This window comes from Rhyacophila brunnea, unplaced genomic scaffold, assembly GCF_057557595.1.
Source record: "Rhyacophila brunnea isolate RB1 unplaced genomic scaffold, BYU_Rbru_1.0 scaffold_20, whole genome shotgun sequence".
Classification (NCBI taxonomy): domain Eukaryota; kingdom Metazoa; phylum Arthropoda; class Insecta; order Trichoptera; family Rhyacophilidae; genus Rhyacophila; species Rhyacophila brunnea.
Window position 1 is genome coordinate 10,155,834 of NW_028232860.1, and position 12,900 is coordinate 10,168,733.

The 12,900-nt window shown below is 33.2% G+C and overlaps 2 protein-coding genes across 5 annotated transcripts in view; both read right to left on the reverse strand.

Annotated features, from left to right (window-relative positions):
• Positions 1 to 12,900, reverse strand: part of LOC147071158 (b(0,+)-type amino acid transporter 1-like) — a 36,341-nt gene that overhangs the window by 5,452 nt on the left and 17,989 nt on the right. For all 4 annotated transcript variants that reach the window (XM_085948387.1, XM_085948389.1, XM_085948388.1 and 1 more), the window contains exons 4-5: positions 1,711 to 1,836; positions 828 to 972 (exon numbers count right to left, since the gene is read on the reverse strand). In XM_085948387.1, the coding sequence (XP_085804513.1) occupies positions 828 to 972; positions 1,711 to 1,836 (271 nt within the window). The remainder of the gene's footprint in view (positions 1 to 827; positions 973 to 1,710; positions 1,837 to 12,900) is intronic.
• LOC147071159 (uncharacterized) lies at positions 6,845 to 12,732 on the reverse strand. The gene is made up of 4 exons (XM_085948390.1): positions 12,421 to 12,732; positions 11,953 to 12,302; positions 9,303 to 9,498; positions 6,845 to 7,387 (listed from the first exon to the last, which is right to left on the reverse strand). The coding sequence occupies exons 2-4, from the start codon at positions 12,294 to 12,296 to the stop codon at positions 7,244 to 7,246; spliced, it is 684 nt and encodes a 227-aa protein (XP_085804516.1). The 5' UTR covers positions 12,297 to 12,302; positions 12,421 to 12,732; the 3' UTR covers positions 6,845 to 7,243.

Consider the following 12,900-nt stretch of genomic DNA (forward strand, 5'->3'; position numbering starts at 1 on the left):
ATAACATTAACAAATATTATTAGTGTTACTGTCGGACTTAATAGATCGAACCAGTAACTAATCCATTTCTCGTAAAAACAGAAATCTGTTATTATAAACTTCCACCCCGTGGATCTTATTAGGATCGGACATGGTCAGTTACTGAAGTCATCAGATTAAAATGATTTTTGGTAACATGGTAAAGAAAGAACCAAGAATTCTGAAAACGCTGACATACAATGACCAGCTGAAATATTAATACATTTTATAAGGGTAAAAGTAGGTACTTCCTTAATAAATATTATAAGGGGTTCGTTGTGTTGTTGAAGGCGAAACTATGGCAAAACCTGAGCTCGTACCTGGCTCTCCACAATAGCTCACTGTACACTGATAGGGTTACGGGAAGCCGTGTATACCATTTTCAGTGCAAGCAAGACTACTGTGTTGAACGGGGTTTAGCAAGAATAGCTCACTGTGGTTTGATAGGGTTACGGGAAGCCGTGTATACCATTTTCAAACCAAGCAAGACTAGTATGCTGAGTCAAGGCCAAGCTGGCCCAAGGTTAACTGATTTGTTTGAGGCCGCGTAGCGCCTTATATTCCCAACCAGGCGACCCTCTCCTCGCCGTCCAGCTGAGACGCCGGTGCGCTCTGGTAGGGAACGCCTCGGTAGCGGGAACGCGCTGTGGTGGGGGGCGCCCGCGTTGACTGTAGGCGACGGCCGCGGTGCGAGTGAGAAAGTATTCGGTGCGAGTGAGAGGTCCCGCTCTACAATTTTAATAATGTAATAGTTTTTCCGTGTGTAATGGTATTAATAATGAAGTTATATAATTCAAAGAAATACATACACGGATGGGTTCTGTATTTCTTCAGTGACTGTAGTGACGGCAGTCCAACCATCATAGGCCCACAGACCACTGTAAAAAGCAAGTGCTAGATTTCCTGGATCTGTATTAGTACCTTCGAAACCTTGACTCAAATTTGAAGTATTACCTGAAAAATATCACAAAAATTAAACAACTCCATAGCCTATACTGAACTTTATCTATCTTTAAAAAATAAATGTTTCAAGATAAAAGTGTTATAGCACATGATTTGACCCCCTATCCCTTTCGGACCATATCATCACATAACATAAGGTGAATAATTTCATTATTGGTAAATTTAGTGTTCTTTTTAATTCAAAGGTAAACTCACAAATTAAAAATAACTTATAAAATGTGCTACGTTGAACATGTTCTTCTTATTATTCATATTATGTTTGTTTGTATTATTGAAATGTAGTTTTATAAGTTCTCGCATAGATATGAAGAGATTTTATAATAAATAAAATGTGTAAGCCGGCTCACATATCTAAGCTCGTCTCGTCTGCAACGTGTTGAATACGTCGATGTGACGTCATCATTATTCACAAAACACACGTTGCCAAATAGAGCTCCGCACATTGGTGGAATGCGTCATTTTAGTTTGAAAAAAATAGCTGGAGTCACATGCAACTATTTTCACCTGACATGCAGCGCAGGGTCATCTCACACGGCCTTGCTTATACGCACATAAGAAAGTTGCATGTTGCACTCAGTTTTGATTTATGACTATTATCCCAGTCGAGACGATTTTGAATGTGCGACTGGGCTAAAACTTCCAGTTGTGTTCATTTATGTCAAATCGAGCTTCGCTAATGTGCACTACTTCACCATAGATAATATAATATTATATAAATGAAATATTTACCTATAGCTATTTCATATATCCCGCCAACAATCACAACGATGCAAGCAAATACCTTGCAAGATGCAAATATGTTCTGCAGTTTCACATACAGTTTGACACTACTCAGATTAATGTATGTGATAATACCTGGAATAGAAATTTAAAACATTCATGATTTATTATTCTTTCATTCAATAAAATTGTAAAATATTACAACAGGTCCAGTGGCGTAGTTACAAATATTGGGCCCCTACACAAAAATCATCAATTAACTTTTTTGTTTTTCCTTTAACCTTTTATATGCCTGACGATATTACTATGGCAGTATCTGACAGGCCGCAGATTTTTAACGACACACGTTGAATGTAGAGCGAAGCTCTTAGTACAATTATTGCTGTAGTATCAATAATTTGTGGCTTAATATTTCATAATTATTCAAACAGATGTCAGTGTTTAAATTTTTAAATTATGCAAATCAATTAACAGTGGCTAGTAATTTGAATTTAAAGTCAGGCGAGATAACTCGCGAAATTTGTATGCCCCGGTCACGGCCCCATAAACCAAGATAATTCGGTGAACGTATAAAACCGGTTAAAGATTTTTATCGATTTAATTGACTTTTCCGCCCATTTTTTTTCTGTCCAAAGTCAATATCAAGAGCATTTTTTAAGCTTTCCGTTCAAATTATTTTTAACATAATATAATGTTTTGTGAACAATATAAAATCATGAAACAGAAAATTTATGGACTATCAGCTTGGGAGTTAGTGCCGCTTAACCGACAGGGCCTCAATGCTTTGCATACCCTTACGATGAGGTAGCTTTGTCACTGCAGGATTCAGCAACCTTTTCAGGCCACATTGGATATTTAGTTTTAATAATGGTACCGCAAATGTTTAAGGTCCCACATGCAGAGTATAAATTTGGGATATTTTAGAGACCAAATGATCTGTATACGTTGTTGGAAAGATTTACGTCATGATGATGGCCTATCTTTTTTCATTCTTGAAATCAATATTTTATGATAATAATATAGAATGTATTAACCCAATGTTTACGGGCTCTTTTAATTCATTTTTTAATTAACGTGTTAATTTGCATTTGAAAAGCAATTAGCAAAAACACAATTTTGTGCGGCCCGTAAGCATTGGGTTAATACTATAAAAGAGTAATAATTATAAATGTCATCATTTTAAACTGAGAATTAAGCCATATTTTAGTAGCCATATCACTTTTCAAATAATTCTTTTGTTAATATGTTATATCTTAACTTTTTTTTTTATTAAATAACATTACAATATGCTAGTGGCGAAAGGTGGAGGTAGGCTGTATATAATATTTTTTATAAACGAATATTTTTTGACTGTTATCTACTATGGCGTAAATTAGTCAGGGTTTAATGGAATTTTAAAAACTAACCAGCACCATCTGCAAATTGTATTCTTAATTCAATGAAAACAAAATAAATAAGGATGACCGACAAAGTTTAGTGTTCCCTATTTATGTCGAATTTTAACAGCTTACTTCCACCCCTCGCCGCTGTTACATACAACATTATAGTGAAAGATATTCAGTAAACATTCCATTGGAGACTGTACTTCATATATTTCAATTAAATATATATTTAATATTATAAAATATATTTTTTGCATATTTTGCCATCCAGATGCGTAAATCTGAGTGTAACAAAACTACTACGAAGGATAAAACGGAGATGAAGAATTCTCTAGGCTTATTACGTGGGCTGTTGTGCCGCAGATATATTTTATTTTTATTATCGTAATTAACGCATTGCAGACAGAATTAATTTTTCAGGATCACTTAAAAAGGCACACTGATTACTAAAATTGTCATAACTCATGTATTATTCATTTAATTCAAATAAATCTTTTAAATATTTATAGGTTTTTAATTTTTCTATTAAGTATTCAGATTTTAAGTAAACTTTGTGTATAAGTGAAATGAAAAAAACATGTCAAATATAGTTTTTTGGGTTTTTTTATACAAAATGACATAGATAAAAAAGTCCATGATAGTAGTAAATAATAAAAGGAAGATATACTAAAACTGGAGCTAAATATAATACTCTTCAAGATATTTAGAAGATGGAGAGCCATTTTATGTTTATTACTGTCTCAAACACCTCATACCTAGCGAACTGATCATTATTTTGACAAATTTAAACAAAACTAGATTTTATAAATCAAATATTTCTTAAAAAATATATTGGACTGTATATAACTAACATCATAAAATGATAGCTACATATATTATTAAGTAATTTCAACTTTAAAAAAACTCAAAATATGATTAAATTTTTTTGATTTTCATCATGCCCTGCATCCTGTAACACCGGCGCCAAATTGGCGCCGATAGGGCGCAATGGGTTAATAACGGTAAACAAAAAAACACTTTCAATAATTTTATTGCAACAAATAAACTATAGAAATTTCTATACAGTAGAACCTCGTTAATAAGAACACGGATAATTCGAAATTCGCCGTAATTAAAATTTTCGCGAAAAAAGTGTCCCTTGAACATTATTTTCATATAAAACCATACCTTTAATTCAAATTTATTTCTGAGTCCTGGCATATAAAAATATTCAATAGATAGTAATAAAGTACACTATTTCATGAAAATGCCAATCATTGAAAATTGTGACTGACATTTCTTAAAACATCATAAATTACTTATTTTAAGAAGGTAATAAAAATAATCCTGACATTTTATGACCCATTAACACACATGGAACCGGAAATTTAGTAGGCACATCTATGATCGTAAACGATATTGATGAAAATCAAAAAAAATTTTTTTTTTAAATTTTAATATTTTCCCCCCATACATTTCATAATTCGATTTTCGTATTAACGATGTTTTAATGTACTCACAAAATTATTCTACAAAATGCCAAATGCCGTAAAAGAAATATTATAAATTGATAATTATTTTCGTTCAATGGCACAAATTATCTAATACATATTTTATCTTAGAATATCAGGGGGTTGGTTCATAAAGAAATGACAACACAGAATGAAACACAGTACAAAATATTTATTAGATCTAATTATTGTAAATTATTTTACTTAAACACATAATGAACAATCAACTATTAATGGGCTGCCTTAAACACAATGTAATTTATATACCTGTAAGAGAACCTGAAAGAAAGTGAGTTAAATCAGAAAAATTAGTTGAATATACCAAATTAACCATTATAGCGCCTGTATACGAGCATGGATTTACTGGCAGCAATAGTGTGTATTTTAAACTATCGTGACAATAACTGTTTACATGTAAAAGTGCTGACTTGTCTCTCCAATCTCATTCTTCAAGAGTAAGCGATACGCGATGTTGTCATTTTATAGTACTATAAATGACAGGTCGTAAAAATCGGTTTATCTCAAAATGAGTCTCCGGTATTCGTTTTTTTGCCGGCAGCTTCGCCACTATCATTCTACTGTGCAGGCACAGATCGAAAAAATCCCAAATGTCACATGAAAATTCAGAAGCTTCCGAACTTTTTGGATTCATGCATGCAATCTTGCAACTGCAGAATAATACATGTTTACACATACATTTTCTTATTATGGCCGCAATAATACATACTGTCAGCAGTAAATCCATGCACGTGTAAACGGGGTATAAATCAATTACGTGTAAAGGAGAAAGAGGATAAGTTGAATCAACGACGCTGAATGAGTACAGTAAAACCTCGTTAGTAAGAACACTAATGATTCGAAATTTTCTCGAAAAAAAAGTCCCTTGAACATTATTTTCATATAAAACAATACCTTTAATTAAAATTTCGTAATTCGAAATGATTTCAGAGTCCTGGCATATAAAAATATTCAATAAATCGTAATAAAGTACACTATTTCATGAGCCAATCATTGAAAATTGTGACAGACTTTTCTTAAAAAAATCAAAAATTATGAAGTTAATAAAAATAATCCTGACATTTTATGACCCATTTCGGTAGGCACATCTATGATCGGAAACAAAATTAATGAAAATAAAAAAAAAAAATTTTAATTTGTAATTGGACTTTTTTTTCGATTTTCGGTCCCATGGAATTCGTATTAACGAGGTTTTACTGTACATTTTATGCATAAAGTTATCCAAAACTCAATCTTCTTTTGGTTCTCCTGAATAGTGGTGATTTTATTATACATTTTCCTTTCATACACAGGTAGGTATAATAATCAGTTTTTATTATACTTGCTGGAGAAATGGATTATTGAGTAAATATATATAATTTTTTTTAGTACGGAAACATTTTCATCTTCTTTGTATATCTTAAATAAGATTTAGAATACTGGAGGAAAATGATCATAATATCATATGCCTGTGAACATAAAGTCACAATAATTCATAGACAGGCAACCTATTTTATATATAGTCACAGTGGGGTGAATGAAACGTAGAATTTGCCACATATCGCCATGTAAAAATAAGAATTTTTGTTACTCAATATTGCGCTTCACATTGAAAAAATGTTTAAAAAATAACAGTTTGTTTATGTACAGTGGAACTTCTCATAACTAGCAATTCACATAACGAGCAAAACAAATTGTAAAAAACTGGCTCCCTTAACGCGTGACATTTCGCATAATGAGAGATGCGGAAACGGGAAGTTCCCTCTTCACGTCACTGACCTGTGCGCAGGGACATTCCGCGTCATTCTGTGTTTAGCATACGTATCGCTAGCATGTTAGTGTCGCTTGTGATCAAACATTTTTCCAAACTCTACGAATTTATTCAATGATAATGCTGTGTCACAGTCACGAAATTTTGAAGCGTCGGCAAAAACAAATGTCTCTAGACAACTTTCTAGTAAACAAGAATTCGTTATAGTCATAAATTCATGAATAATAATAAGTAATTAACTTTGAATACATGTTACAAATAAAAAAAATTGAGTATTTTTTTCGGCATCGTACGCATTATCGTATTTTACATTAATTCATATGGGAAAAATTGTTTTCGCTTAACGAGTGTTTCACATTACGAGTAAGATTCTGGAACGAATTATGCTCATTATGGGGTTCCACTGTATATAAATTGTAAAATCTTTTACACAAAACAGACACAAATACATCTATTTCGTAAAAATGTGTTATTGACCCGTTCACGGTCAAGTCTAAACTTAAACTGAAGATAGAGATGAAAAAAGTATCGGGAAAAGAAATAGAGATTATCGGATAACATTAATATTACTGATTCAGAAAGTGGAGTGCTTTCAATGATATGTAGAAAATATCGAGTTACAGCCAACATAGTTAGAAAAAGAAATATATTTCTGTGGTACCATGTCTAACTCAATTTGCCGTACTTTGGTGGTTAATTCACCACTTGTGGCGATTGACAAAAGGGTTGCCCACCTCTTTAATAGTGTATCAATGAACATAAAATGCATCAATAACTTCAGCAACTATAAATTAATAAGCGCACGTCTCATTCAATATTATTTATGGCAGCATTCAATTACATAAATCGATTCAATTCAGTTCACTAGGTCAACAAATAATTATTGCGTATAAGAGTTTTTGTTATAATGACAATTTAAACATTCTGCAATCGTGTGGATGGGGGGTGATTATTTGTGCTGCCATAAGTGTCTCCAAAACATTCATACTGACATCGTCCCCAGCTTCTGTGTATTCCGATTCCGAGAAATAGTTCTTGCAAATATCCTGGAAGAAAGGAATTAATTAATATTGTTAGAATGTCAATGGGAGCACATTGTAAGTTCGTGTCCGGAAATTTGTACGTATGCAGTTCGCCGTATCACACTTTACCGTGAAATGTTGTATCGGAAATATATAGTCGTATATTAAAGGCCTCTTTAGGTCATATAGTACTGAGATGAAAATCATGTCTAAATAAAACACGGTTCTTATCGGTTCACAGGAAGCCAGCAGCAAACATATTTTGAAAATAGAAGATATACTGGATTATTATTTGTTAGGTTAGGTTAGGTTAGGTAAAATATCAAATTTAATATATGATAACAAAATAATGATAGCATTACAATCAGATATTTGAAACCAATCAATATCAAATTAATGTTCATATTGAATCTAATAAGATTTGAACACTATTGTCTGCGATGCTCCACGAACAATGCGTATTTTTTTCATCTCGGTGCTATAGAGTTAACCGTATAGTATAAGGTCATTTCTTTCCAATAAGAAAGCTCACGGCGAACTATGCTACGGTGAAACGTGAAACCTCCTTCGTAAAAGGCTGTAACTGTGTTTTTGCCTATTTTGACTTGATTGCCTTTTATTAAATAATTTTAAAGATAAATACAACAATGATAATCAAAAAATACGAAAATTCAATCAATATAACATTATATCAATAAACAAAAAAATTACGATTTCAGCATTAAAAATTCACGTTGTGGTGTCATTAAAATCGTACTGAAAAGTATCATTTTGCAATTTTGGCCTTATATGTAGGAGGTGCCGAAATTTAATACAGGTAACTCTCTTTCATCGCGACCCCGGCGAGTGCAGATTCGTTATATCGTGATCTTTTTTTAAAACTGAAAATTGTGGAAAGGGGAAATTATCCACCAAATATAATTTTTAATGTGGATAAGACAGGACTCCATTGGAAACGAATGCCAACACGTACATTTATTTCCATAGAGGAGAAGACTGCTTCTGGATTCAAAGCATCCAAGGACCGTCTAACTCTTCTTCTCTCAACTCATTGAAGAAACTGATGGAGGTGATAGAGATGCCATGCGGGTTTGGTGGAAACAATTCAATATTATGAAAGCTATCAGAAACATCGACGAAGCGTGGAATGAAGTCACCCAGTCGTGTATGAAGGGTGTTTGGAAAAGGTTGTTCAGTGAAATTGTTGAAGTTCACTGCATTTAGGAAAATGATATTCAAAATATCATCGAAGAGATTAGTCTTATAGCCATATTCGGAGGCATCGAAGGTGTTGATGTAGACGATATTCAGACATTGTTAAAATCACACGGCGAACCCTTAACTAATGAAGAGCTGCAGGAAATGGACTGCCATATGTTCTTAGAAAATGACGTCTCCGAAACTGCTCCCGTGCGACCATTGAAAAGGCCCTCTCTCTTCACAATCAATGCATGGAGTCGTTAGAAGAGAACAACGAAGATGACAAGCGAGTGAGTGGTGTAAAACGTGGTTGTAATGCATTACTTAACGGTAATCGCAAATTTTGCACAATATGTAAATGTAGAGAGGTCAAACAAGGGAATCCGTTGATCGCGAAAATTCACTTATCACGACCATGTCCAGAACGTATTCCCTGCCTGTACTTACATACAATTTACATGACGTAACCTAGAAGTTTAAGCCACGATTTAATGTTGCAAGTTAATTAGTAATAAATTTAATAGATTGAAATATTGTCATTCTAATTATTTTTCATTTACCTAACGTTGGATTATTTTTTTAAATTACACATTGAGTATTTATTCACAACAGATTTAATTGCCATAGGTTTGGGGTTCTATTTCTATGTAATGAAAGCAGTAAGAAGTCGGGGTAAACTGCATTATTAGGTACACATACAAAAGACCTCTTGTACGAATTTAAATAAGTAAGTACTTACCGCCATAAATTCGGATATATATTTATTGTCTTTCGGGTAGAGTGTTTCAACAACTTTCTTGAGATCCGATTTCAGTTCAGAAAACTTATTTTTGGCATTCCTCATTTGTTTTTCTGTAGACTTTTCAGAAGGTTTTGAACCTCTTTCTGAGAATTCTTTGAGAGCATCTTCTACAGATGAAATACTTTTTTTGTAGCTGAAATTTAAAAAAAAATCATGCTATTCTCAAAAAATAATATACCTAATATTTCAATCACAGAACAGATTAATAAATAGAATTACAATAGGCTATTTTGACATAGGGTTTTAAATGTGTGAGTGTCCTACGAAAATGAACCACAAATTTACTCATTATAGACATGCAATAGTGTGTGTTGCAACCTTCAAATAATACACCAATATTGAATGAGCGACAGTGCATAAACCAAAAGCACTTGTCAGAACAAAGTACAAGCGTATTCTTGACACATGTTTAAGTTTATCCCATATTCTTCCATACTCGAGATCAGTTGTCCGTTACTCCACACCCGTTAGGTATTTCAGTTCCCATTATTTCTGAGTTCCCTGATCTAAATAATTAAGATATAAAACGTAATACCTACAGATGCGCTGCATCGTATATTTACCGCTAATATTCATGCATTCAAAGGATGCAATAATCCTACGTAAATACATCATGTTTTTGCATAGAACATTGTGCCATCTACCGGTAAATTATCGTAACAAATTGCACTGAAGTTGAAGGCTTTTCATAATAATTACTTAACCATTAAGTAGGTAATTAAAAATGAGATTGTTTTAAAAATAGAATTATCTTTTAGATTTTTTAAAAATAAATTTGAAATTTTATGTCTTCAAGGTTTAATTAAATTTTAAAAACTAACATCATCTATTAATTTTCTTAATTCAACATTGTAGTATGTTAGTATGTAATCAGTAATAATATCATAGTATTATTCGTTTAAGTCCCGTAAGTAGTAAGTAACAGTCCCACGATGGCCGCGCGGCTTAAGCGTCGTGGGTCCCAGGTTTGAATCCTGGGTCTGGCAAGTACGAATATTGTTTTTCAATTTGTGTGCGAGTCAGAGTATGGACCTTATACGTTGAGCAAGTGGCTGACATCCATTTCTCGTAAAAAAAAAATCTGTTAATACAAACCTCCACTCTGTGGAGGCCCATATGATCCTATTAGGATCGGACGTGGTCGAAAGAAGAAGTAGGATTAAAAATAACTATCTATGCACTGGCTCATAGCATGACTATTTTCAATAGTCACTCTTCGCTACTATCCGTCAGTACATATCCTGATGCATTCAGTCTACTATAGTTAGTTAATGTTTTCTTAATATAAATAAGAAAATAAGGTAAATATACAATACTCTACTGTCAAAAAAATACTAGATGTAAAAATCAATATAAATATATACCACACCAATTTGTAAGACAATTAAAAATTACTGAAGTACACTTGTTGGTAAATGTGCCGCAGAGGTGGACATGAGATTTTACTACTTGCTTTTTAGACCAATCCAAACCAAACCAAACCTAATCTGACCTACCCCAACCTAATATTACCTCATATAATCTTAGTTTGTGATAATGGTGTATCAAAATGTACGAAAATTTCAAATTTTCAATTAATGATAATTAGATCGAAAAGCCGATGCGCCGACAGAAAATGGTATTTATTAGGTACAGTTCGGTTATGAGGAATACAGCGGAAAACACATTTTGAAAATACCCGATATACTGGATTATTTGTTAGTTCGGGTTAGTTTAGGTTAGGTTAATCTAACAAATAATCCAGTATCTCGGGTCAGTGACGTCCCTAGACAAAATTCCGCCCCTAGGCAGCGCCAAAATGCCGCCCCATTTTTATACAGTATTTTTTAACCTTTCATGACTCCAATATCTAATAAACTCTTGTATGGATACATTACTAACGAAATATATAGGTACCACTAATGCATACAAAATTAAATTTAGATATAAAAAGCGAATAAATATACCGAAATCATAAGGTCTAAGGTTCTATGCGGTTGATATTTTACTCACATTTGGTTGTACCATTAAATTTAGCAATACACAGATTTATTATTTCCATACCATTTTTACTATGCTACCCCATTTAGCTATGTCTATATATTATACCAAATGATTCTCCTCGATTTGCCGCCCTTCGAGTAACTGCCGCCCCCAAGCGACGCTCAATCTGCCTTCCCCCACGAGACGTCACTGTATCGGGTATTTTCAAAATGTGTTTTCCGCTGTATTCCTCATAACCGAACTGTACCATTTATTATAATTGATAAATATAAGAATATATGAAATGAAATATATATAAAAGCTCGTGTCCACCTCTGTGGCACAATTACCCACTTGTTTTTCATAAGAACTAAACATGACAGCAGCAAGCGCAAAAATTGCCAGTGACGGTAGAGGGATTTTTTCATAAACAATCCTGCTCCAGTGTCCATGTCAGTGTAATGGTGTCGCAGCCGACTGCATGACTTTTTAGACCACACCAAACCTAACCTTAGTGTGTGATAAGTATCGAAATGTATGAAAATATGTGAGTTATGGACTACTTTTCAAGGTTTTTTTGACGGTATTGTACTGTATCTTCAGAGAAAATATTTTATTTACTCACAACTCTATGCTTTGATCAGCCTTTATAATTTTAGCACGTTTATAACCAATCATTTTCTCGGTCTCGTAAATCTCATTCCGCAACAGCGACACTGTCTCCAAAAAATTCTTTGTCGTATCAAACGTGAGAGGGTCATAATCGTTTACGATTATTTGCTGGATCGCTTCAGCGAATTTAGTTTCCGATTCTGCGATTTCGTCGGCGGATTGGCTATTTACTTGTTGAATACGGGAATTATTAGAGCAATTGGTGAAGGCCTCCACAATACTCTCCGTGACGGCCGCTTGTTGTTCTTCCAACTTGTTCAGTAAATTTTGGTAAGGTTCATCGCCATCTGTAGCCATTTTAAACTAAAACAGAAACAACGAATAAATACGTTTATATGACTAATACTATAATAAACTTACGTGAAATTTAAATCATATGGCTATAATAATGCATAAAACATATAATACAATATAAACTTACCTGTTTATATAAAAAAAACAAAGTTTTGTTTTCGAAAGATCGGCGCGGCCGTTATATTCGATGTTTTCATAAAATTGACATTTGCGGCCAGTGCTGCCACCACACAAATAAATGCGCGCGTGATTCGTAATACACACAAGTAATTTGCTGCGTTATAGGTTAAATTGTCACCAAACAATTTTATTTACAAAGAGTTTACAAGTTTTATCTTAACGACTTGGATAAAATAATCTAAAATAATCACTTGCAAGCTCAATCAGTAGTCGTATCATTTTTATTAATTACCTAGGTACGCTAATAAAAAAAGTTTTTTGAAAGGTTTGTTCACACTATCACAAAATAATGTTGACAATTCAATTATAACAATTTTCTTACATAACAAACATCCTAAAAATACGATGATATTAGGTATAGATGATATTATACGACGATAGTAAGTAGGTTTATTTATATTATCTTTTACTCTAGTTCTAGTTAGAA

What these genes read in the sequence shown, in the direction of transcription:
- LOC147071159 (XM_085948390.1), bottom strand. Translation starts at nt 12,296, where the DNA reads ATGGCTACAGATGGCGATGAACCTTACCAAAATTTACTGAACAAGTTG. An exon ending in GCTGATCAAAGCATAGAGTT is followed by an intron (nt 9,499 to 11,952) that starts GTGAGTAAATAA and finishes TTTAAATTTCAG; the next exon opens with CTACAAAAAAAGTATTTCAT. An exon ending in ATATATCCGAATTTATGGCG is followed by an intron (nt 7,388 to 9,302) that starts GTAAGTACTTAC and finishes CCTTTCTTCCAG; the next exon opens with GATATTTGCAAGAACTATTT.